Raw genomic sequence first — 26,024 nt, forward strand, 5'->3', positions numbered from 1 at the left:
AGTGTGTTAGGGTTTGTAATCCTTATTCTCTAATAATATCTTGGTAGCCGCTCAGCGCTCCCGGGGACGTAGGCACAATTGGCTGAACCCCGTTACCAAATTCTCTTGTTTATTCTCTTATATTTTTTCTATGCACTTTATTTGATTGTCTGTGGGTATACTCCTTATGGTGGAGTATGATAGTTCTTCTGAACTAGGATTGTCGGAGTAGACAATGGTGGCAGTGGTTGAGGCTTTCCAAGAAAGCTCCAAGGTTCAATTTGACTGAGTATTGAAGAGGACGATTGTTGGTGAACTTTTGTGTGGAAGTTCCAATATATCGAAAGATTTCCTAGAAATATGTGGCTAGGAGGCGTGTTCTATTTGATGACAGTATGAGAAGTTGCACTACAAGTTTAGAGAGTTAGGCTCTTGGTAACATCGTCAAGGATACTCAGAAGGTCTATGTTATATGGGAGTAGTTAAAAAGAATTAGGCATTGGGTAAGGTGGAGTCATATATTTGCTAAAGTGGAGATTCTTATGTAGATTTCTTAAGGAGCGAGATATTCGTCTATTTCAATCAAGGTGGAGATTGTTGGGTTGTTTGAAATATATTGTTATATGAAATCTCACATTGCCTAGCATTATAATAGAGTAAAATATTAATGTTATATATTGGACTCAGGTCTCTTAGTAGCCGCTCAGCGCTCCCGAGGACGTAGACACAATTGGTCGAACCCCGTTACCAAACTCTCTTGTTTCTTCTCTTCTATTTATTCTATGCACTTTATTTGATTGTTTGTGGGCAACGCTACATAACGTTCGCTTCCGCTGCACCAACAGTTTGATAAGCATTCATCACCATGTATTGTCTAGTTGTATCATGAATTCAAATCCATGAGTCATCAATATGTTGTTTAGGTGTATAATCATGGAGGTGGCTGGGAAGCTCTTCACATTCCTCTTCCTCCCAAGTGAACAAGTTCCTCCTCCATCTTAATTTCCACAACTAAACCCCATTACTCCAAACACCTAAGGAATCAATAGTTGCCTATTTATCTAGAGCCACTTCAAACAGTTTGGGATTTTTTTTTAGAGTTTCACTCCCAACCCACAAGTTAGTCTAAAAATGAACATAGGAGCCACTACCTAAAGATCTACAAATACCGGTATTCACACAACCACAGCCCATTCCTTCATTTGTTTGACTAAGAGACCCTAATTCTCTCCACCAAGAAGAGCCCTTTCTAAAGCGATCTAAATCAGCGTCTCATGTACACCTTCAAAACCATTTCCATATGGTTATAATGAAACCATTATTCACCCAACCTCTGCCTAACATGTTATAATGAAACCATTACCTTCACTAACAATTTCCATCTTCACTTACCTAACAAGGCTAAGTTAAACAAGACTAAAATTTTAATCCCAAGACCACCTTCCTCTCTAGGTCTACACACTTTCTCTCATCTCACCCAGTGAATCCCTTTTCTCGCTTTCCCTTCGCCCAAAGGAAACGTCTATGAATTTTGTCAATCACATTTATAACATAAATCAGGGTTTTATAGAATGAAAAGAAAATGGATAGGCAAAAAACACAATACCGACTTAAAGAGACTTACCCTACCATCAAAGGAGATGAGCTTGTGCTTCCAAAAAGAGAGATTCATTTGGAACTAATTAATGATATGAGACCAAGCAAAAAGCCTTTTGAGATTTGCACCCGAGGAATTCTCAAGAAATTGAATATAATGAAGCCAACAACACAATACAAGTTATCCACTACCTTCATGACAAAGTCATGACTCGAGTTAAGACCCATGAAGCAACTTTTACAGAAATTAATTTTCGACCCATATGTCAATTCAAAGTATTTAAGAATACTTTTCAACACCATAATATTATGTTCAGAATTATCTCCAATCAGAAGGGTATCATCCGACTGAAGATGAGAAATAGGGATTAAAGTCAAGTTGGATATCGCTGACTCAGTAGATGATACAATTTATGCAGCTTCATTTGTAGATGATACCACTGATGTTGTTGAATTGAATCAGATCGTGTAACGACTACAAGGGAGAAATCGTGCATTGGAAGTAAGAAAGCTGACGCTTATTATCCGATTCCAATTCCACTTCCTCAATTTCTCAAGGAACAAGATGAAATAATGCTTTTGTGGAACGTCTTCTAGCATGCTTTGGAATCTTGTGAATAAGTGAACATTCAACTTTGCTGTCATATCTTTCTTCTCCCCCTCTCAGCTCGTGTCGTGAGATGTTTGGTCAAGTCCTATAACGATTGAAACCCTCGTTTTGTGTTCAGAGATAGCGGGGGAAATCAAATTCTTCCCTTAAATTCCACATATTAATTTGACGATAAAGGCGGGTGGCAGAGCTTGCTTGTTGCTTTTTCATAGTTACCAACCTTGTATCTTGAATAAATATTCTTTAACACAGTCACTCTCATAATGCAACTAAGACCTTCAACAACAATAAGAAAAAAGATAAGGAGCTAAAGGCTCACCTTGCCCCAAACCTCTTACCATAGAGAACTTTTTGGTAGGACTTCCATTAACCAAAATGGAGACTGAGTTTACCTGAAGTAAGCTTTCAATCTTCATCCTCGATTTGTGACAGAAACCCAATCTCTTTATCATATAAAAGAGGAACTCCATCATAGAAGTCCACTATTGACTCACTAAAATTGGTTATGGGGTAGAGAAGAAACATCCTATCCAAAAATGTAGTAGCATGTGCTCTATAACCGAAAATTGTAGCACCTGGGCTCGTTATAACTGATCGAAATCTTCTATACAAAAAGTTTTATATGTCTCTATACCAATCCAATGATGTTTTGTCAAATACCTAAATGTATTAGTATGACAATTAATGAAAAATTAATTGAGGTATATTATTTATTACGACACAAAATCCTATTGGATTGATATAAAGACAAAAAACTTTTAGTATATAAGATTTGGGTTTCATTATAACATGTTAGGCGGAGGTAAATTGTACCCATGCACCTAGGCATGACCAACATATGGGGGTTGTGCTCAGGTATTTAAAATTATGCGTTCAAGTATTCTTTCACTTTTAACTAATAAACTAATTTCTTTCGAAGTTTATATTTGTCCTTATAATAAGTGTCGATCGGAGAAATCAAACATTTGATCTTTTACTTCTGACCATGTTTAATCCTCTATTTTAACCAAATGCTATTTATTCAAAATAAATCATCACACCTTTAATCCAATTTCTTTGAGTTTATTGGCGACAAACTAAAAGTTACTTTGAAAGAATCAATCGTTAGGATTCAATATCCTTTTATCAATGTATTACTTGAGCGATATAATGTCTTTACTCAATAAAAACTCTCATCTTTTCCTAATATGACTTATAATTTTTTTTAACTAATTTCAACATGTTAAGGAAATATACTTGATTTCTTTGTGTTAATAAAAACATACAAATAATTGCAATCATTATTCATCAAGTGATATATGAGAAATTTTTGAATTAAAAATAGTAATAGAAAATTGCAAAGGTAATTAATTTTAGAGTAAATTATTTAATTTTTGAGTAAATTATTTAACCTCTACTGACTTTTAGCGAAATTGCATAAACCATCATTCCCTTTTTATACCAAATATTTAAATTATTTGTTGCTAATGATATAAAGGTAGAAGTAATAATGATTTAAAAGAATGATTTAATATGTATACACCAGCATTGTAAGTGTTTTTTACACTGTCAGAAAATTATCCACCATTGATTTATTAATCATCATTGAGTGTCAAACAGAAGTAATACAAATTAACGGTGAATGATATGCTAACAATACAAAAAACTTTATAATGTCTGTGCACATATTTTAAACTCTTAAAAGAAATAATAGTGCATGAATCGTCATTTTGTTATCATTAGTTTAAGATTTATTGGAGATGAGTAATGATAAGGTAGACAACTCAAAATCAAATAAAAAAATTATATTTTATATTAAAAACTTAGATTAATGTAAATAATGTTGGAATGATGTATTTTTATATTAAAATGTCATTATTACAAAAAAAACATTTGACCTTATCTTATTACTTAAATGATTGTTTGATAACTGAAAGTTGAATTACATTTTATAAGAAATGACATTGTCATATTTAATAATAATTTAGTATATGCCAAAACTTATCTTGTCACAATTCCTTAGATGATGACACATTGCAAAACACATTAATAATTCTCAAGAGATGATGTTTAAATATAGAAACGAGAAAATTGATTTTATTGTCACTAGTGTGTACAGGAACTTCGTGCCTGCCGGTGAATACTTTGTAATACTACATATTCAATTTTTATATATTTCATTTTTTGAATTAAAATGTATTTGTTGTGTTCGGTGTATTTTATATTATACTTTTTGTGTTTATGATAATGTTAAATTTAAGGTGAGATATATGATTAATTAATGTATTGGTGGTAGTTGCTTAGGATTATATAGTTTTTTTTGTAAAAATGAAATAATGTTAAGAGCAATATAAGAAATGAAAATTACTCTATGAGGGAAGTTATTTCAAGTTTTGGCTTTATATATAGTATAGATATTATATATGCAAATTTACAAATGATCAATTCATCTTAATTAATGTACAATTAATTAATAGTAAATTACACTGACAATCATTTAAGTTTAACTTAATTACACTCATTACTTTAAAATTATTGCACTCATCTTCCCTATAGAGATAATCAATGATATATATATATATATATATATATATATATTCGTTTATACCCAATTTAAGTTACGCTAGTTATACTTAATCTCAATTATTTATTTTCTTAGATCTAATGGGTCAAATGAGTGAAACTTAAAAAATATTTAAGATTTATCTTTTTCTCTCTCATCACTCATTTGGTTTGTTAGATATAAAAAAATGAATATATGAGATTATGTATAACTTAAATTAGATATAAATGAATATCTTTATATTTATATATATATATATATAAGTTATAAGTTAGAGATTATTTTTAACCTTATAACACATTTATTTGGCCTGACTTCACTTCATTGCACCCCCAAGTACATTATTTCTCCATTATTAATTTGAGAAAAACTATATGCATTATCATACCAGAAACTTTATCTATATTACAGTCTATTAATTTATCATACCAGAATCTATAGCCCCACACTTTTGTAATTATTGACACCACTTTCATTACTCACTATTTACGTGCAGAAAAAGGAGAAAAAAAAGGAGTTAGACAGAAAGAATGCTATTAGTTGAAAGGTCTCTTTCCGTTATTTTCCTGTATGCGTAAAAATAACATTATGAAAAGTTTTTTATATTGTATATAACAATGACCCTTAGTTCATATTATTTTTATTTAAGAATTATAATGTTATATTAGTTTCATAAAAAAAATTTATTATATAATTAAGGAGAAATGATTGAAAAATTATACTACATTTTTATTAGCCTATTACTCACTTGGGATTGATTGAAAAATATATTTAAGTTAAAATTTTAATAAGTAAATATTCTTTTGATCAATTATTGCTTTTTGAGATAAAAGATATTATCATACTATTAAGTGCATAAATATTAAACTTTTATTAAAATTATAAATTTCACATATTTTATATTAAAACATTTTTCCTTGACTGTCATTTTAAGTGATTGATTGTTTTCTTTGACTTACAGGTTCAGTTTAGCCATTGGCATGAAAGGCACATTCACATGTTCTAGTTTATTAACTAATATATACAAATAAAAAATAAATAATTTTTTTTTGGTGCATATGTTTTTACCTAAAAGGTAATAAATTAATTCTTTTGGACACACAAGTGTTTCTCTAAATAAATGTCACTATCATGAATTGAATATTTAATATTTTTGGTCATCCCAGTATCTAACATAATCTTACACTATTAAACAAACACTTTATTGATTAAAAATAATTTTGAATTCATTATCTCTAAACTATATAGGTAAAATATACTTATTCATGTGAGAAAGGATTTAATCATTAAATGATGTTTTTTGGTACAAAAAAATAAATTATTACTTATTTCGTTTAAAAATAAATTTATTTTTGTAGGATCCAAATAGAAGATAAAGTATGTATTTGTATTGTTACAACTATGAATAATTTTCTTATAATTCTTTCTATTAAAAGATTAAGGTTTATAAGTGAAACAAATTATGAATGGCTGCATACAATTTTTATCCCTCGATTTTTTATTATTGTTTCTATATTTTTTCAGGTGATTGTGATTCTCACTTTCTATTTATATTTAGAAAAGCCTATCCTAGAAATATAAAAATATATTTAGTGCCCTCTTTTTTTCCTTTTGTAATAATCAATAATCATTGTCGGGAAAACTAAAACACGTGTCATTCATATATGTACATTATGAAAGCTACATAAATTAGTTCAATGAATTAAGGGAAGGAAAAATCCAAAAAAGATATGATTAATAATTGAGAAAAAGATGTATGGTGTAATAGTTATTTTATATTGTGATTACATCATTCATTCTTAATTGTTATTGACTTTTAAATATTAGTATCACAAATAAAATAATATATGATATACTGTGTATAAATCTTTATAATGATATTTTATAGTTATTATACTCTTAATAATTTGATATGATTCAAAATGTGATATGATAGTCACCACACATTAGAGAACCAACTTTATAAGATAATCTTTTCCTTCCTCATTCAGACCACTACAAAAGGAGAACACTTATTATTAAACAATAATAGTTCTTTAGTAAATCATAATAATAGTGCGTGATATCATAAAGTAAATAAAATTTTTGTGGCTTTGGATTCTTCCGGCAATTCGTGCTAGCCAGCTTTTTTCCTTGGCTATGGTGGTGGATATTGCATAAACCCATAATAAAAATCATTAGAAAAATTGAAACTTTGCATAAAGGGGTTACTGCAAATTCCTTTTAGCTTTTTGGGTAGGAAGAATTTTTGACATGGAAGAAGGTGGAAGGGTGGTGGTGCTGTTCATCAGTACTTGCATTCTTCTTTGGATGACCATTGCTGTCAATGGTGATACAGATCCAAATGATGGTTAGTGTCTTCTTTCACTTCACTCTCTTATTATGTGTTTGTTACTTTCTTGCTTTGGATATATTGCATTGTGTGGTTGTCTTAGCTAAAAAATAAAACACACTTGTTAAGTTGCTTTTGTTGGTTAATACCGCGACCGATAAGCCTCCAACAACCGAGGAATAGTGAAGAGCTATACTGAGACATTATGTCTTCAACCAAAACCTTGACAATGGTTTAAATGGTATTTTCCACTTATAAACTTTCCACTAGTCGGATATGAGTTACTTCACTGGTAATTCTTGAATTCCAAGATTCTAATAGCTTTTTCCCCTACTGTTGTTTTAAAAAACTAATTAATCTGTTCTGAGAAACTCTTTTAGCAGCTTAGTTTGATTTGATATGTTATGTACCCAAGTTTGTTTATTTCTTCGGGATCCTGAAACAATGAGAAATTTTTCAGCTGATCTATTAAGTGGCTCTCATCAATTCTAGTTGTTACTTTTTAATCTGAATGCACAAATAAGTTTTTTTTGTGTGTTTGAGCTACATAGCTGTTGTGCAACTCCACTTAATGTCAATTGGTATTAAGATGAAATCTACCATGGTTCCAAAGCCAAAGCCTATCTTCATTATTGGTGAACATTTTTCTGAATTCAGATTCAAGACTAAGCATCAACTTATTCATGGAGTGATGGTTCAAACAAGTCATAACCTTTTAGAAATTGAATTTCCATTAACATATGGCTTTCTAAATATGTATTTTCTGAGTGTTTGCTGCAGCTGCTTCTATAAGGATTTTGTTTCAAGGTCTGAACTCGGCACCCCAGTTAGGTTGGCCTTCTAATGGTAATGGTGATGATCCATGTGGACAGTATTGGAAAGGAATTACGTGCTCGGTTAACCGAGTTACCGAGATGTACATTCTCACTCTCCTCTTCACTTTGTATCATTTTGTCATACTTGATTTTGGTACTGATTTCTAATTAATATGCTTTATGTTTTTCTATCAGTAACTTATCTAATCTTGGACTGACTGGAACATTGCCTTACGGATTAAAACCCTTGACATCTCTCACCAACCTGTAAGATTAATAACTCATTCATTACATATGCAGTTTCCGACACATTACTATATTTCACGACTTTGTAATTTTTTGCAGAGACTTGAGTAACAACAATCTTGGAGGCACCATACCGTACGATTTCCCTCAAAATGTGAAGCGCTTGTATGTTTCTTTATAAATGTATTCTTCAGTCTATTTTACTTTTAGTGTTACAATTTTAACTTTTAACATGTAATTCTTTTGTATGCAGAAATCTTGCTAATAATAACCTCACCGGGAATATCCCTTTCTCTTTTTCTGATTTGACCTCTCTTACGGACCTGTGTGTAGCCACCTTCTTGTACTTTATCATCGTTGTACCTTGTCAACCACCTTGATAAGCAATTTGAATAATTTTGTTTCTATTTTGAGAATGCAGGAATCTTGGTCATAATGAGTTCCAGCAAGGGCTGAGTTTTGACTTTTCAAGGCTTTCTACCCTCTCCACATTGTGAGATTCTTTCTACCATTCAGCTTCATAGAAAAAGTGGTCTAGATGGCTGTCAACTTATTGTTAATTTAACTATTAAACATCGATCATTTTCATCTTTCTATGATAGTTTTCTGGATTAGTTATCATCTTGTATGTGCACTGTAATAGTTTCACAATATTGCTTCTCAATTCTGATTGCATGTTAAGGCATTTTTCATTGTAAGTGTGAGATTCTTTTACTTGTTGCAGGGATGTCTCTTTCAATGCTTTGACAGGTGACCTCCCACAGAGTTTGAGCTTGCTTCCAGACATAACTTCCATGTAAATATCCAAGTTATGGATGTTTTTATGTTAATACTTTTTAGAGTAAATTATACTGACAACCCCTGAGTTTTACTGAAATTACACAAACCATCCCTCAGTTTTCTACACCTACACAAAATGTGATAAATGTAATTAAGTTAAACAAAACATGATATATTGTGTAGACAAGTTCAAATAATATACAAATCAATGTATCTTTATTATTTTTTGTTACAAAATGTATCAACAATTCTAAAGAAATATTGTTTAAATCGCTCATATAATATAGTGTAACGAACCAAAAACAATAAAGAAATATTGACTTATATATTATTTGGATTTGTCTCCACAATATATCATATTTTGTTTAACTTAATTGCGTTTATCACATTTTTTGTTTAAAATATTACACTTATTTCTTATGCAGGGGTGGTTAGTGTAATCAAAATATAAAAATTAGGGGAGGTTTGTGTAAGTGTAAAAAAGTGAGGGGTAATTTGTGTAATTTCACTAAAACTTAGGTGTCAGTGTACTCTACTTTTTATGGTATTGATTGCATTCCATGTTGATGGGTTTATGTTTGTGCAGGTATATGCAAAACAACCAGTTCACCGGCACCATCGATATCCTTGCTAATCTGCCTCTTAAAGATCTGTGCGTCTCGGTTGTATCATATTGCGTTAGCTTGCATACCCTTTCATATATTTCCATAGAAAAGAACTTAAAATCAATTGTTTTTTCTTCTAGGAATGTGGAAAACAATCATTTTACAGGATGGATACCGGAACAATTGCAAAACATAAACCTACAGTAAGCATTACCGTTGTCTGCAATTTGATAACTAAGAATCTGGTTTTTTATTATAAGTTTCTGTAATACTGAGACTAGGAAGAATTAAATGACAGTACCGGTGGTAATGCATGGAGCTCAGGACCTGCACCCCCGCCGCCTCCTGGGACGCCTCCAGCGCCTAAAAGTAACCAACACCATAAACATGATGGTGGGAGTACCAGCCACTCAGGAGCTGACAGTGGCACAAGTGACAGGGGTAAAAAGGCTGGTATAGGAGGTGGTGGCATAGCTGGAATTTTGATCTCCATCGTTGTCATTGGGGCAATAGTAGCGTTCTTTCTGGTGAAGAGAAGAAAATCCAAGAAGTCATATTCAGATGTAGAAAAGCTGGACAATCAGCCCTTTGCTTCTCTTCCTTCAAATGAACTACAACATGGTATCTTGCATACTATTTAAAGTTTTTTTCATGATGAGACCACCCTTATTTTATGTTACTTTTAATTATCATATTCATAGCATTTATGATTTTATATTCTATTTGTTTTGTGCTTGGAAGGATCACTACTTTTGTAGAAACAATCTTTATTTACTTACTGGTACTTGATTTTCCTTCTGATAAATCACTTTTGCAGTTTCGTTTATCATTTTGGTGGGTAAGTTGTTCTGTAAGACAATTAGTAGTAATTACTTTAGTGGTATTGTCCTGGAAGGGGTACATACTTGACACGAGCACAAACATCTATATGGCTTCTAGACTAAGGAAATATATTGTAATATTTTTGCTCTAATTGATCATGCTAAACTGCACTACTCTGAAAATGACTGGCTTTTCTTTTTCATTTGCTATTTGTTATTTGTTATGAAAGACTGGCCTGTCCTTTTCTCGTTAGCAATCTTGACCTTACAAAATTAATGATTACAATTCAGCATTTAACAGTTAAGTATTTTGCTGTTCAACTTTGTTATCCAAATTAACACATTAATATCTGTCATAATGCAGAAGTGAAGTTGCAAACTTCCTCGGTAATTGACACGAAGATGTTTGATACTTCTTCCTCGATAAATCTGAAACCCCCACCTATTGATCGTCATAAATCATTTGATGAAAATGAATTGTCAAAGAAGCCCGTTGTTGTCAAGAAAACTGTAACAGCTCCTGCAAATTTGAAATCATACTCTATAGCCGATCTGCAGATTGCCACTGGAAGCTTCAGTGTGGATCACCTTGTCGGTGAGGGATCTTTTGGACGTGTTTACCGTGCTCAATTTGATGACGGGAAGGTATTTCTCAAATATTATTGTTGCAATTCCGTTTTGTATGATTCCGGCAGCAAATATTAGGAAACAAAAAATTACATGACACCTTGTATGATTTGTAGAATGTAGATGGGCATAGTAAAAAAAGAAGTTATTTTCACTGTTTTCTCTACAAATCTTTGAAAATAGGAAACAAGATGAAAACATGGTGGCATACTTGTAATAGTAGTTAATGACAGCGACAATGGAAATAGAAAATGTTCTTGCAAACAAAACAGACCCTTGGTATCTCTAAAATAGTGTCATTTACTTGTACTATGCAATGAAGTTGGTCAAATCTGAGTAGTATCCATGCATAAGCACATGAATGCATGCATTGATGATGTCACATAAGATCGTGTTAGCGATGTTGTCTCTCTTCTCTCTTCACCTCCAACACCCCTTCCCCTAATAAACAAAAACAAAACAAAAGCAAAGAAAACTGACAAATCCATGTGCAAGTAGACACTGCATGCATAGCCTACCGCCATAAATATTATGAATTCTTCAACAGTAGACGGAGCCTTGAATCTATGGCATGCATGTGTTGAAAAGTTATTGATGGTTTTGACTTTGTTATTTTGTTTCAAAATTTTCTGTAGGTTCTTGCAGTGAAGAAGATAGACTCATCTGTCCTTCCGAATAATTTGTCTGAAGATTTTACAGATATAGTTTCAAACATCTCCCATTTACATCATCCAAATGTGACTGAGCTTGTAGGTTATTGTTCAGAGTATGGACAGCATCTCTTAGTCTACGAGTTTCACAAAAATGGTTCGCTGCATGACTTCCTTCACCTAGAAGATGAATATAGTAAACCATTGATATGGAATACACGTGTCAAGATTGCTTTGGGAACTGCACGTGCTTTAGAGTAAGTTCTTTTTGGACTAATCAGATTGTGTTAGAGTAAGTTAGTTTTGGACTAATCATATTAGAGGATTTTGGTATTGCATTCGTGAGGAAGTTTTAAGTCATTGCATTATAAATTATTAGTTTAACCTTATAAATCTAGTTGTCCTTTCATTTATTAGCTCCTTCTTTCTATCTCCTTCCTTTACCATTTTCCTTCCTGCTTTATATACTTTGCTCGGCTTCCTCCCCTCTTTGTATGTTGCTGTTTGTTTTCCTGATATAAAAAAATGTCTGGATTTTATTACTGTATGTAGTGTTCAAATTTGGAAACATAAAAGCAAGAAGCAATAGTTTGGGACTATAAAATATGATTTTTGATTTTAAGTTTGATCTACCGTCAATTTGAGTCAATAAACTATTATCAAATTGGAAAGTGCTTCTTCACTCTAGATTAAGATATTTTAGTTATATGATTGGATTTCGAGCATTGATCTGAATGTTTGCCTCAATACTCGGTGTCCTGACTTTACTCACTATAATTTTCTAGGTACCTACATGAAGTTTGTTCGCCATCAGTTGTTCATAAGAATATTAAGTCAGCCAACATATTGCTTGATGCGGAGCTTAGTCCTCATCTTTCAGGCAGTGGATTAGCAAGCTATATTCCAAATGCAGACCAGGTGATTTTATAAGTTACCGGAACTTTATGCTTTTGTTATTGGATGTATTTGTGTTTGGCAAAGATAGTTTTGCTCTGGTTCTGTTGCTAGTTTTCTACATATTTTTAGACTCTCCCTAGTTATGACTAACTTAGACAAGCTTAGGGTTAATGATAAATTTTAAGGGTATTTTAACTACATGAACATAACTATAATTTACACAAGGAATTTTCATATTCGGAATGCAGTAACTTATGGCATTTAGCCCATTTAGCATTTAGCGTTGAAAATTGAACATGTTCTTAATCAATGTAGTCTTTCCCTTTTGCCCATTGACATCAAGCTTACTAAAAAAGTTGTTAAAAACTCTAACTCAGTGTCTCATGGTCAGGTATTGAACCATAATATTGGATCTGGATATGATGCACCTGAAGTTGCTTTGTCTGGTCAGTATACCCTGAAAAGTGATGTCTATAGCTTTGGAGTTGTCATGTTGGAGCTTCTCAGTGGGTGGAAACCATTTGACAGGTGAATCATTGCCTCACCTTTTTGCAACGTTTCTTCATTCACTTGTTCCCAAATGATTATTGGCACATTTATGCACATATAATATCGCATTTATAAAGTAAAACGATTGAAATATTTATGGTAAATGGATGTCTTGACATAATTTAGATGAACCTCTGAAGTTCAACACTGTTTTTATATACACAGGGGAATGTATATAAGTGACAAAAGTTTGCATTTTAAGAATGTGAGGACAATAAATCTCGGCCAAACATATGACCATACATGCATGGTCAATACTAAAAGTTGCTTAGTCGTCACATGACCATTTAAAAAGTTATATACATTTATCTTTTAACCTTAACTGCTTGAATAGGATCAAATGTTCAATGTCATCCACATATTCTTTCATACAAATTATTCTCACTTTATATGGTCCCTAACTCCCCTATATATAATGCTACTTAATGATCACATGAACAATGAGTCACATGCATTTATCTTTTAATTTTGACCCTTTAAATAAGATCCAATGTTGAAGAAGCATTTCTCTCACCTCTCACCTCTCACAAATCACAATAATCTGTCACACACACACATGCATAATATTATGTTCTCATTCTGAATGTTAAACATTCTCTAACAGCTCAAGGCCAAGATTGGAGCAGTCTTTGGTTAGATGGGCAACACCTCAACTCCATGATATTGATGCATTGTCTAAAATGGTTGATCCTACACTGAAAGGGTTATACCCTGTTAAATCTCTTTCTCGTTTTGCTGATGTTATTGCTCTTTGCGTTCAGGTATCAACTTTCACCCCAAATGTTGGTTTTGTGATTAGAATGTAAATTATTTGTGTTTTTTTGGACTATTGAATGGGTCTCCCAATTCAAGAAGGTATCTACCTCATACATTGCCTACTCCAGTTACAGTCCTTTAACATGGTTGTTAGCCTAGGAAGCATTGACCCTCCATTTATTGAGATTTCAAAGTGTCAATCACATTTCCAACACTGACCGTCCTTCACTGGCTTAAAAAATTATATTTTGTCCGCTCGAACATTTAACCGACACCCCGAAATGGCTCTTTAGGAAACTTTGAGAAAATGGTTGGGTAACTGTTAGAAAGTCAAGGGGAAGAAAGGTCTTAGACTAGATATTTTCTTCAATTTTTGGTTGCACATGGAAAAGATTAAAAACACAGGATAAGACTCATCTAAAGGAGCAATAAGTATAAAATGAGGAAGTAAGAGTGCATTCACTCTTGAGTAGATAAAGTGAGGTTGAGATCTCAGTGTACATTAGCTAATCAACTTTGAATACACCCTTGTTCATGTGTCTTGGTGTCATATATTTTGGACATTGTTTGTGCATATTTTGTAAAATTTCTCATATGTAACATATTTCCACAAAAAATCACCTTGTTAGAATTATTTGCTATAACCAATGCATGCTTGTTCAATTAGCAAGGAGCTTCCCCTTAAGTAAGGTCCTAGTTGTAATGTTGTGAATGGAGAAAATAGGTGCTAGGAGAGCTTTTCCTCTTGAACAGTTTTTCCCTGCTCGACTCGGATTGGTCGGTACCGGATGCAACTTCCACATATCTTGGGTCCCAAAATGCAATATTTGCTTATATATACACTATATATTTACCTTAGTCAAATATGTGCATATGTTAATGCATTCTAATTGTTTGGTGGCAGTCGGAGCCTGAATTCCGACCACCTATGTCAGAAGTGGTTCAAGCACTTGTTCGGTTGGTGCAGCGAGCAAACATGAGCAAGAGAACATTTGGATCTGATCAAGGAGGAACCCCTCGAGGGAGTGATGAACCTAGCTTGAGAGACTTCTAAATTGGAACAAAATCTTTGTATTAAGATAATGACTTGCATGAAAATGTAGTTATTTTTTCCCTCCTTTTGTTTTAACCCCTCTAAATTTCTGTCCGAGTTAGATTGAGTGCACATTTGATTAACCAAGTTAGATAATTGGTATCTTATGTTGTTTTGAGCTGGTTCTTGCATTTGTAATATATCAAATTTAATTAGTTAAATCATTGCAAAGTTGAAACTCAATTTAATTTATGGTTGCCTTAGTTTGTTCCTAATAATTTGGAATAATGAATAAATTATCATTGTCTTAGATATAAATGTTAAAAATGTTTAATGCATAAGTATAATATTTATGCATTGTCAGTGTAAAAATTTATACACACTCACTACATGATTACTTTTTTGAAGAGTCACTAATAATTAAAAATACATCGTAGATGATAGACTGGCGGTGTATAAAACTTTTATACTATACATACATTTTTCTCTCTTAATTTATATAAGTTGCTAAAAATGTTTGCCCAATAAGAAAAAACAAAGATTGGAACTTTCAGGAAAAAAACACTTTTGTTCATTTTCTGACAATTGATGTAGAGAATCAATTTTTGTCAAGAATCCTACATAAAGCGTTTGTTTGATCCCAACTTCGTTTCCTCAGCAGTGTTGTCATGTTCATATGTTCAGATGCTTTAAGCAACATACACCAAACAAATACTTTTGCAAAACATTGGTCACAGAATCTATTATCAATGCCCATAAGATACTTGGCAAATACTTGTAGAAAGAAAACTAATCCTCCTTTTGTGAGTTTTGAAGCAAGATGAATAAAAACGGAAGGTTTGAGAGTCATGAAATATACTTATAAGATAACTTTGGAATATTCCATTTCTCTTCATTCTCCTCCAAAACTCAACTCACAATTAGATCCTTAGGGTCGTTAGGGAAATAGATCAGTTTCTGTCATGCAATGATCTCTCAGGTCCTTCAATTCATTATCTCATGGTTTAGACCTAGTACAATCCAATCTCTCAGAATCTACTACCCATTCAATTATGTAGTTTTTCTATTTTGGGTTTAAGACCAGTTCATCACAGAAAAAAGACTTATCCCAACATTACAAAATCTCAGATTACACACCTGGGTGGCTGGATGTAATTTGACAATCATTAACCTTTGAGTTATTAATAAAAAACAAGAAACAATTTGGATGTGAAATTATGAAAATGTTTGGTACAAAGATTTTATAATCAAAGTTCAAAGAGAGTTTCACAAACTACTAATGAAAGAACCACATGCCCTTAGAATAATTTTTCACTGGACCACAAATTGTACTAACAATATGAAATAATAACACTCAGTTGTAGACCATATACTTGGGAGTTGCACTGAACTTCTGGTACCCTTTGATGACTTTATTTACTGCATCAAGGAAGTCTTTCTCTGTTACTGTCTTCCTTCGAGCTCGAATGGCATACATACCAGCTTCAGTGCAAACACTCCTTATATCAGCTCCTGCAGAGAAGAAGCAAAGTTATCTCGGGTCGAACAGTAATGTTTTATAAAACATTAAAAAGGGTATATCATTTGTTGTTTCTCTGATTTTTTATGTACTTATGGTTTATACAAGGAAGATTAAAAAGCAAGTGAAATAAAGATAATATAAGGTGTCAAATATGATGGAGTTGGTGTACAAATAACTCAGACTATAGCACCCAAGGTATGCACAATATTTAACTGCAAGCCTTGGGACGTAAGGAAAGGAAGCAACATAGAGATTCCTCCAAATAATGCTTAAAGAAGCATCACAAGTTGATAATCGAAAAGATGCCAATTTATGGAAGTGTTCTTACCAGTGGAATTTGGGCAAAGTCGAGCTAAAAGTTCAAAACGGATATCCCTTTCACAGTTCATAGTTCTTGTATGTATCTTGAATATCTGCGTCCTACTCTCTAGATCGGGAAGGCCGAATTCAACTTTGCGGTCCAATCGCCCGGGCCTTAGAAGTGCTGGATCTAGAGTATCAGGCCTAGAAATAGTGATCATAGCCATAAATGATTAGACCAATGTTTTAAATTACTTCATTATAATTTGACACTTCAACAAAAGGGAACAGAAGTCATCCAGTACACTAAATACCAAAGGAATCCAATTCCAAACAATATCTTAAAACATAACATCAAAGATCTATTAGTCAAAGAAAACTATTGAAAAACAAAAAGGTAATATTTAGTCAAATTTAACTCTTGTCTACTTTCTGGAGTCTACCCAACCACCAAGTGTCAGAAGGAAAAAACCCAAAAAACCCGTTTCCTATTGGTTCAAAATATGCCCTCAAGTTAGTAGGTTCCAGAACTAGAATTTGTTATATAAAGCCATAGATTCTAACGTACACAAATTTTAGCTACTAAAGTCAATGTCATAAAGGATGGCAGTGCACACATGGAAACACATTCTTGTTGTCATAACATCAATAGTCAAAGCCACCAACCTATTAGTTGCCATCAAAACTTTGATGTTTCCACGAGCATCGAACCCATCAAGCTGATTCACAATTTCAAGCATTGTGCGCTGAACCTCATTATCACCACCAACACCATCATCAAATCTAGCACCTCCAATTGCATCCACTTCGTCAAAAAACACAATGCATGCCTTCTTTGACCGGGCCATCTACAGGACATAACAATTTTAGTCAGATGATCCCATGTCATGAAAACAGCACTTAAAAAAGCTAGAAGCTGCATCATAGGCATTCACCTGAAATAGTTCACGAACCATCCGAGCACCCTCACCAACATATTTCTGAACAAGCTCACTTCCAATAACCCTTATAAAACAAGCATCAGTTCTATTAGCCACAGCTCTAGCTAGAAGCGTTTTGCCAGTTCCTGGTGGACCATAGCAAAGAACACCCTTGGGAGGATCAATTCCAAGCTTAACAAATTTCTCCGGATGGAGCATGGGTAGTTCAACAACCTAACAGGGAGAATTTAAAATATAGTGCCATATGACTTGATAGTAATGGACAATTGGGGAGAGTTTTCAACAACTTACTTCTCGCATCTTTTCAATCTGCTCCTTACACCCACCAACATCATTATAAGTGACATCGGGCTTTTCTTCAACTGTCATCATGGTAACACTTGGGTCAATTTTTGGAGGCAAGGGAATCTGAATTTGATATTTGTTTCTGTCAACCCTGCAATAATAAAATGAAGGTATCGATCAAACAAGCAGACATCATAACATAAAATTCCCCATCTGTCTCAAAAGGGAATATTTTAGCATCAAAGTTACTGATTAAAACCATACCCAACTCGCATCCCTTCCTCTATGTCAGTGGGGGAAACTTTATCGCCCAGACCAACAACAAACTGTCATGAAAAACAGATCACATTTTAGCCCAAGGTACATAAAGAAAAGAATCAACAGCTTCCCAACAAATTGCCATTTTACATAGCATATAATATAACTGCTTAGCAAGTGACAATATCCATTAAAATAAGTGCATTCAATATACATAGGTACCTTTGCAATCTGCTTCACATTGATAACATATTTAGCATCTTCAGAGTTTGGATTTATAATCTTTGTGCATCTTGCGACCTGTTCAACAAACAATCATTATTAGCAACACCAGATGTACTAAAATCACTTCAAATAAATTTACAAAAAAATAATACCTGAAGAGGCTGCTCCTCCTGCATCATTTGCTTATCGGCAACAAGATCCCACTGGCTTGGTGCAGCCAAACCAGTATCAGACTCCTTGATACCTATTAAACAAAATAATGCTAACATCTGAGAAAGTGTACAAGTATTAGCTGTATGCAGTTTATGAAATTAAGGCGATCAGTAGGATACCATGAATTCAATAAAACCAGGACACTCTGCTTGATGACAACTGATGATTGCAAAGTAAAGCTATAAAGTAATGCAACATTCATTTTAAATTTGCTTGACACAATTAAATCATAAATTAGCTGTGCTGCTACCCAAAGATAAAGTGTCTCGCCTTTAACATAAATATGCAAGCAGATACGATAAACCAGAAGTTGAATTAGTGAATACAATCTCTATCAGTATGTTCTATTAATGAATACCCTGTTTCACATATTACTGTCTTTGTAAGTGAGATATGGAATGGAGTTGGCAAACGTACCACATAAATCGTTGACTTTCTTCGCCATATCTTTGATTTCCTTCTCTGCATTTTTTATACTTGTGGAATAAGGTCCCAGGCCCTGCACAAACCAATATATATAATAAAAAACATATTGTAAATTTTAGAAAATTAAAACAAGCTACAAGTCATAGAAAATTAAAACAAGCTACAAATCATAGAAAATCAAAACGAGCTACAATGTAGATAGTTTTAACCATTTTCTGTGCGACAACTACGGAGAAAACCATCCATGAACCATACAAACTCATGCATTACATGTTACAGAGAGAAGAAGCTTCATATCATCACTACTTTAGGCATGCCTACTATACCTCAGTAGTAACTAGTAAGTTTGTAAAAGCTTATGAGAATAGCTTATGAAAATAACCTTATGAAAATAGTTTATAATCTTCCTATAAGCTCGTTCTAGTTTATTCCAATAAGCTCTTTTTAGCTTATTTAAGAAAGGCTTATTCTGTACATGCTTATTTCAAGTATTTACTCAAACGCCCCCAAAGTCAGGACCTCTTAACTAAAATTTAAATCTATCTATTTAGACAGTTGGAAAAAAGTTAAGAATTTGCATAACCTTGGAAGCAACAACAAATCCCTAATTAAAGCCCCATTCATCTCTACTATGAAGTTCAAAACTTTATGCATCCACATCAATACTTATCAACATTTACCCTACAATATACATAATTCACAGTAAGCACTAGCGCAAACTACACAAACCCCAACCAAAACCATCAAATTCCCACGTAAAATCGCAAGCAAAAAAAAAACTAATCTACCCAAAATCATCCAACCCCCCATTAGCAGAAAAATCAAATTGGCACATAAAACTAGAATATAAGATTGTACAAGTAGGCACACAGATCTGAAAAACATAAAAAAGAGGGAAATTAGGGTTTTTGATTTGAGGGTAAAAGGAAATTACATAGGTTTTGAGGAGAGCAATGTCATCCTCATCGAGAGGGCGAGGATTCTTCTCATCCTTGAAATCTTCTTCATGATCATTTGCCATTGAATTTGATTGATTGATGATGATTTCTGAATTGTGTAAAATAAAAACAAAGATATGAACTTTGAGTGGTTTTGTTAAGAAAGGAATGAATGGCCTTTTAGTCTTAGAAACTATTTTATATGAGATTGGAAAGAAGAGAGAATACTTCAAACTTGTGCTCTAAGTTCAACAAATGATATAAAAAGTTTTCTTGGATTAAACAACTATGCTTGTTAATATTTTTTTCTGTGAATAACGTTTATCATTAGAGAAATTTGGTGAATTATGTTTATTATTAAAATATTGGTGAGTTGTTTATTATTGATTTTTTATAGGTTAGTTTGCTAATTGATTTTTTTAAATATGATGTTAGAAATTTAATTTCTTTTCATGTGCCAAACTTTTTTATATAGTATGATGGTGAGCAAGGACATAATTTAAGAGTTATACATTGTTGGTGTAAATTTTTTACATCCATAATCTATCAATAATTTGTATTATTTTTATTTGAAAGTCAATGATAATTAAAATATAAATAATATATGACTTGCTGACAGTATAAAAATACTTACACTTTCAGAATATACATATTAAATCCTAAATTTAATTCATACAAATTAGACATTCTAATAAAGTTGTTTGATTGCAAAACTAGGTCCACTTATAATAATCTAATAATACTTTGGATGAAGTTGGGTTTAAGAAATCGGAGAATTAGAGAAATATGAAATTAAATTAAAATAGATCAAAAAATTATATCTTTATAAATATATTATCATGTTATATAATTATATGTCACATATATATCACTAAAATTAATAATTTTAATTTTATTACTCAACATCTTATATCATTACAGTATATTTTATTTTAAATAGAGAAAAAAAGATGTATATACTGACAACGTATGAGTTTTATACACTATCATTGTATAATTCACCATTAATATTTAATTGTTGATGACTTTTCAAAAAAAGTAATCCAAATAAATGATAAATAATTAAGTGCATGAGTAGAAATCTTTACATTGTCACTGTATTAATTTTACACTCTTTAAAATATACATATACATACATATATTAATATGTTTTTTTTACCTATATCTAATTTCAAGAGTTATATCAAAATTTGACCAAAAACCAAGCTCTTATCTCTTAAGCAAAAGAGTTTCATGTTTAATTTAGTCTATTAAACTAAATATTTAGTCTAGTAAATTAAATAAACATTTTAAAGTTTAATAGATTTTGGATGACCTGTTTATGAAAAAAGTCTAACTGATTTGTTATACGGCATGTAATAATATATCCTGACATGCGGTCTGACTTTTCATGCATTCTCGCATGAGTACCATAAATAGGTGTTCGTATGAGCATTGGTAAATACTACTCGTACCCGCCTCTTCCCATCCTGTTGAATGAGAATATGTCACACTGTTCAAGAATAAAATACCCGTGGCACTTATGTGATCATATAACATGGATAGAAAAATTACATTGCTTTATATTCTGTTTGAAAACTGAACTAAGATTTACTGATCTTCTTCCTGTTTATCATCAGCTACTTCAACAAGCCTTCCACAAATCCACTTTTTAGTTGCAATATTTGATGATCTAGATAGTGTTTCTTCATCTTCAATGGACTGAATTTCCACCACAGTTGAAGAAGTGTCTGAACTGTATTCACTGTTCAGATTCTCTTCTGTTTCTGTTTTTCTCTGTTGGTTTAATGGACTCAATTCCAGTGTTTGGCTGTTGAAACTAAAAGGGAAAGAAGCATAGCCATTGGTACTTTTTAAGTGATGTTCTGAACCACCATCATTAAGTAGCTTCTCCACGGAAAACTCACCAAAATCTTCAGAGAACTTGTAGTCACTTGATGATAATGTTTTGTGTCCATTTACTTGGACAATATGTGATTGGTTTGGAACTTCAATTTTTGAACCATTTTCATTATTGATCTCATTCAATGCAGGGGAAGGAGCATTGTTATCAGTTATCCCTTGTGTGTCAATGGATTCAAGTGACTTAATAGCTTCAGCTATAAGCTTTCTGGTTTCTATCAGAGAAGCTCGTGCTATGGGACTCTTCGTCGCAGCAACCTCGAGTGCCTTGGCAGCTTTCTCAGCTTCAGCAATCATTAATCTGCATATAACATATTATTTCATGAATAGGAAGCAAATAATGCAAATAAAGAAAAATATATTACATTATGCCATTGATCCATATTGTAAAAAATGAGTTTACCTTGCTTGTGCAACAGCTTGAGCGTGTTCAATTTCTGCAGCAGCTCTCTGTGCTCTAATGTTCTTTATCATTTCAAGTTTAGAATTCACCAAAGGATCCTTATAGACAGGGAATTTGCTTTTTCTTAACAGAATAGGATAAACAATATTGGAGCCATTCTTAACATATGTGCTAGTATTAGCATCTTTTTTCATTGCAGGGCTTTTCCTTATGGATTGTGTTCTAACACCTGGCCTTCTTCTAGGTTTCCTTTCAGCTCCAACTTCACTGCCATGGTACTTGACCAATGCGGAGACAACTCTTCCACGGTATTCCTGTTTTAACAGAAAGATAAGTAGATCAAGAAACAGGAACCCAGCTAATAATATTCCCTAGCAGATGGGAATTAAAAATGACCAAATTAAGTAGGTATGCCATCAAAGAAAAAACAAATTTGCAGCGTTAAGCCATTAACTACTTTGAGGTCAACCACAAACAAGTGAAACAACTAATAATTTCCGATTTCATGAGACTCTAGGAGTGTTCTAACTGCGTGCAATATCTAACATACATTTAGACATTTAATCGCTACAAAAACGATAAACCACCTAGCTTCAAGGTATTAACATATATGCACTTACAGAATCAGCCCATTTTGCTGTGATGGCTGCTGCAATTTTCCTCCTCTGCTCAAGGGATTTGGGCGCTCTTCTGTTACCCGGCGTCCTTACCATTTGTTTCCTTTGTTCGGCACTGAGAAGCCACTCCTGTTCAAGTTCTTCGTCCAAGGTTTCATAGGAATTCCATTGCAGCTCTTCCTGACCAATGTAACCTTGTCTAGAGGTTTGTGCAATTAAATTCTGCCATTCAAAGCAGCAGCTCTCCTGTACCAACTTCCTTCCACGCTTCCTTTCCCATCTCATTTTCACTCCATTACCTATCTTCAGTCTTGTTTCTGTACTGTGCAACCAATAAGAAAGGCCGCATCCATTAAAAAATTTCAAGTAAAAGAACCAATCAACAAAGAAGCAACAATTTTCATGGATCGCATGTACTTACGTTTGTGAATGACCGAGATTAACCAACTTCATTTTGACCTGCATTGTCAAATTTTGTTAAGAAAAAAATATTATAGATATACATGTCAAAATTGAAAATTCTAAACAATATCCAACGTCCTCATTTACATCTAATTAATCATAGATCATGTCACCACTAGTCCTGCTTAAAAATTGCCATTAGAAAACAATAATTCACTAAAACTGTTCAGTGACACCAGAAACAAATAGGATATGCTAAACTTTGAATTTAAGATATTGTGTCCTTTGAAATACTCAATCGGGCTAGCCATGCCAGCTGAAGACGAAGTACCAAAACTTCAGTAATTTCATTACTTAGAATTTTGAAAATTATGGTTCTAGAAGTGAATTCATCAAAGAAAAAAGATATTATACTTTAGAAAGGAGCATGTGTTGAGAAGAGCATGTTAAACCAAAAAGCTTGTAATGGTGTATTGAAAGATATGGGCATCAAGATTATTACTTTTGAATCGTAGTCATTGACTAGTTACTTTTACGGTGAATGGATTCTATTTAACCTTGTTCTTTAAGTAGGAGTTGGACTTATAATAGGGGGAAAATGTCAGGTTGCCTGTTAAGAATATAAGAAATGAAAATGGTTTCTTCTAGTTTTTGTTACCTTGTATTCTTTTACTGGAGTTTTTTTTCTATTAAGAGTGATTTCTTAAAGCCTTAAAAGTGAAATATGTGCCTGTCTAAAATCTGTCAAGTGATTCTACACTATAGGTTTTGTATTGAATTAAAACATGGATATTCTTTTGAACCTAATATAAAATCATTTTTCAGCAAAGACAAACATATTCTTACATGACATCACCTTAGGATGCTGCATTGCAATCCTTGTTCTTTCCTTGATTTTCAGCAAAGTTTCTGTTCACATACTTAAAATCAGGGCTATTGTTGGTTTGGAGTACAATAAAGTTAAGATTGAACTACAAGTGAGGCAATCAAGAACAGGATTAGTTACCAGGACTATGCTTTCTTCCTTTGTTCCATGGTGTGTTTCCTTTATTCGCATTTGAAATCCTCATTCTTCTCAACTTCTCCCTCTCATCAAGTTGTTCCGATTCATCATCAGAAAACTCAAGCACAACCCCTGGTGGGTCAGGATTTCGAACCGGCTGCAAGTCCTTGGAATCCATACAATTATTTCCTTTAGCAGAACTCAAACACTTTGGTTCAAAAGTAGCAACTGCCTTAATCAGGAACCTACTACTACAACCACTACCCTTTTCAAAATCAACGCGTCTAAGATTGAAGTTTTCATTTTTAAGCTTCTCCAACGATTTCCAAGGACATGGGCTACACTGCTCATTACCAAAGGCAAATGAAACTGATGACCCTTTACAATGATATTGCATTGAGAGCCTTAATAGCTGTGTATTTGTTATCTCTGCTGAACAACATTAACAAGAATACAATATAATTATTATCTATAAAAACAATATAAAGGGCATTTGAATAATAACAATTGACTCACCATTTAGTATTAAAGATAAGATTTTGAGCAGTGTTCAACAACTAAATAAGGTGAGATTTAATTCAGGGAAATTAATGAAAAAAAAGCTTATTGGTGGAAAGAAAAGATACCAAACAAAGGCATTGGAGTTCATTCAGTAATTTAGACAAACATGTAGAGGGGATAACTCAACATGTCTCAGTTGACAATGGTGCTTGTTGAGAAGAAGATGGTGCTATGAACCAATATGAACAAGACCACACATTCACAAACAGGATAATGTTAATACATTTTACAATTACATTTACCAATCTACACCACTGCCACTGCACAGCTAAAATTTCAACCCAAGTACTTTACTTTGTTTTTCAGACCCAAACAAATAATGTATACAAGCTATCACACACACTCTATATGATATTTAATTTTATTTTCATTGACTTACTCTAAGTTTGATTTATTTTGGAGATTTCTAAATAAGTTCCAAAACTTATAATTTCTTTAATTGGGCCCTTTAACTTTAAAATCATTGGTAATTGTATTTTTGGGCTTTATATTTTTTAATTGAATCTCTGATCTTGTGATTAGTCTCTTAAGCTTTTAAAGTTAGTCCATGAGCTTTAAAGTCATTTGTAGCTAAAATTTTAATTTTGATATTTGTTTGTGGTGTTTTGAGAAATTCAAAGCTTACCGTTCTTTTAAAAAAAATATTATAACCATACAAATTAGTTTTCATTTTAGGAACTACTATAAAAGGAAAGTGAAAACAACATATTTTTAAAATAAAATAAGAGATATATATTAATTGACCTCAAATAAATGTTCATATTTTTTCTAGAGAATAACTAGCAATGTACTTGCACGGGTCGCTTCTTTGTTTATGCATAATGCAAATATAATATACATATATTTTATAATATCAATAAATCATGTATTGAAACATTATATTCCTCATTCATATAGGTGCAATATTAACATTTATTTTTGAGTGTATATGTAGAATATTAACAATTATAAATGCGTTTATATGAGTATTTATTTGTTGAAAGTGTGATTATAGAAAATATTTGATTCTTAAATAACTCAATAAATAAAATTCAAATTGTATTGGATAATATCTCACCTCTATATTCTCTATATAAAATTATAAATATAAGGAGTTATTTTTGCGTCATATTTTTTGTGGTTACGTTTATAAGTATCATATAAAGTCATAATGATTTTTTAGCATATCTCTTAAATGCTTATGTTTTATT

At 32.6% G+C, this 26,024-nt stretch overlaps 3 protein-coding genes across 6 annotated transcripts; 1 reads left to right on the forward strand and 2 right to left on the reverse strand.

Moving 5' to 3' along the window:
• LOC109332939 (protein STRUBBELIG-RECEPTOR FAMILY 6-like) lies at positions 6,877-15,086 on the forward strand. Its single transcript, XM_019568114.1, has 16 exons — positions 6,877-7,077; positions 7,840-7,975; positions 8,070-8,141; positions 8,220-8,285; positions 8,374-8,445; positions 8,542-8,613; positions 8,845-8,916; positions 9,487-9,552; positions 9,646-9,708; positions 9,804-10,126; positions 10,691-10,971; positions 11,589-11,860; positions 12,389-12,521; positions 12,892-13,028; positions 13,654-13,810; positions 14,710-15,086. The coding sequence occupies exons 1-16, from the start codon at positions 6,981-6,983 to the stop codon at positions 14,857-14,859; spliced, it is 2,169 nt and encodes a 722-aa protein (XP_019423659.1). The 5' UTR covers positions 6,877-6,980; the 3' UTR covers positions 14,860-15,086.
• LOC109332948 (26S protease regulatory subunit 7-like) lies at positions 16,034-20,189 on the reverse strand. The gene is made up of 10 exons (XM_019568126.1): positions 19,943-20,189; positions 19,000-19,081; positions 18,522-18,613; positions 18,367-18,444; positions 18,151-18,212; positions 17,893-18,037; positions 17,596-17,814; positions 17,327-17,508; positions 16,689-16,864; positions 16,034-16,350 (listed from the first exon to the last, which is right to left on the reverse strand). Exons 1-10 carry the CDS (start codon positions 20,027-20,029, stop codon positions 16,193-16,195), a joined length of 1,281 nt encoding a protein of 426 aa, XP_019423671.1. The 5' UTR covers positions 20,030-20,189; the 3' UTR covers positions 16,034-16,192.
• Positions 21,442-25,142, reverse strand: LOC109332957. 4 transcript variants are annotated; one of them, XM_019568149.1, is made up of 7 exons: positions 24,900-25,142; positions 24,277-24,702; positions 24,127-24,179; positions 23,290-23,327; positions 22,872-23,190; positions 22,252-22,565; positions 21,442-22,149 (listed from the first exon to the last, which is right to left on the reverse strand). In XM_019568149.1, exons 1-7 carry the CDS (start codon positions 24,910-24,912, stop codon positions 21,537-21,539), a joined length of 1,776 nt encoding a protein of 591 aa, XP_019423694.1. In that variant the 5' UTR covers positions 24,913-25,142; the 3' UTR covers positions 21,442-21,536. The 4 variants fall into 4 exon arrangements, with proteins under 4 accessions (XP_019423694.1, XP_019423683.1, XP_019423702.1 ...); XM_019568138.1 differs by having other exon boundaries at positions 24,277-24,705; XM_019568157.1 differs by having other exon boundaries at positions 24,790-25,142.

This window comes from Lupinus angustifolius, chromosome LG02 (assembly GCF_001865875.1).
Source record: "Lupinus angustifolius cultivar Tanjil chromosome LG02, LupAngTanjil_v1.0, whole genome shotgun sequence".
NCBI classification, from domain to species: domain Eukaryota; kingdom Viridiplantae; phylum Streptophyta; class Magnoliopsida; order Fabales; family Fabaceae; genus Lupinus; species Lupinus angustifolius.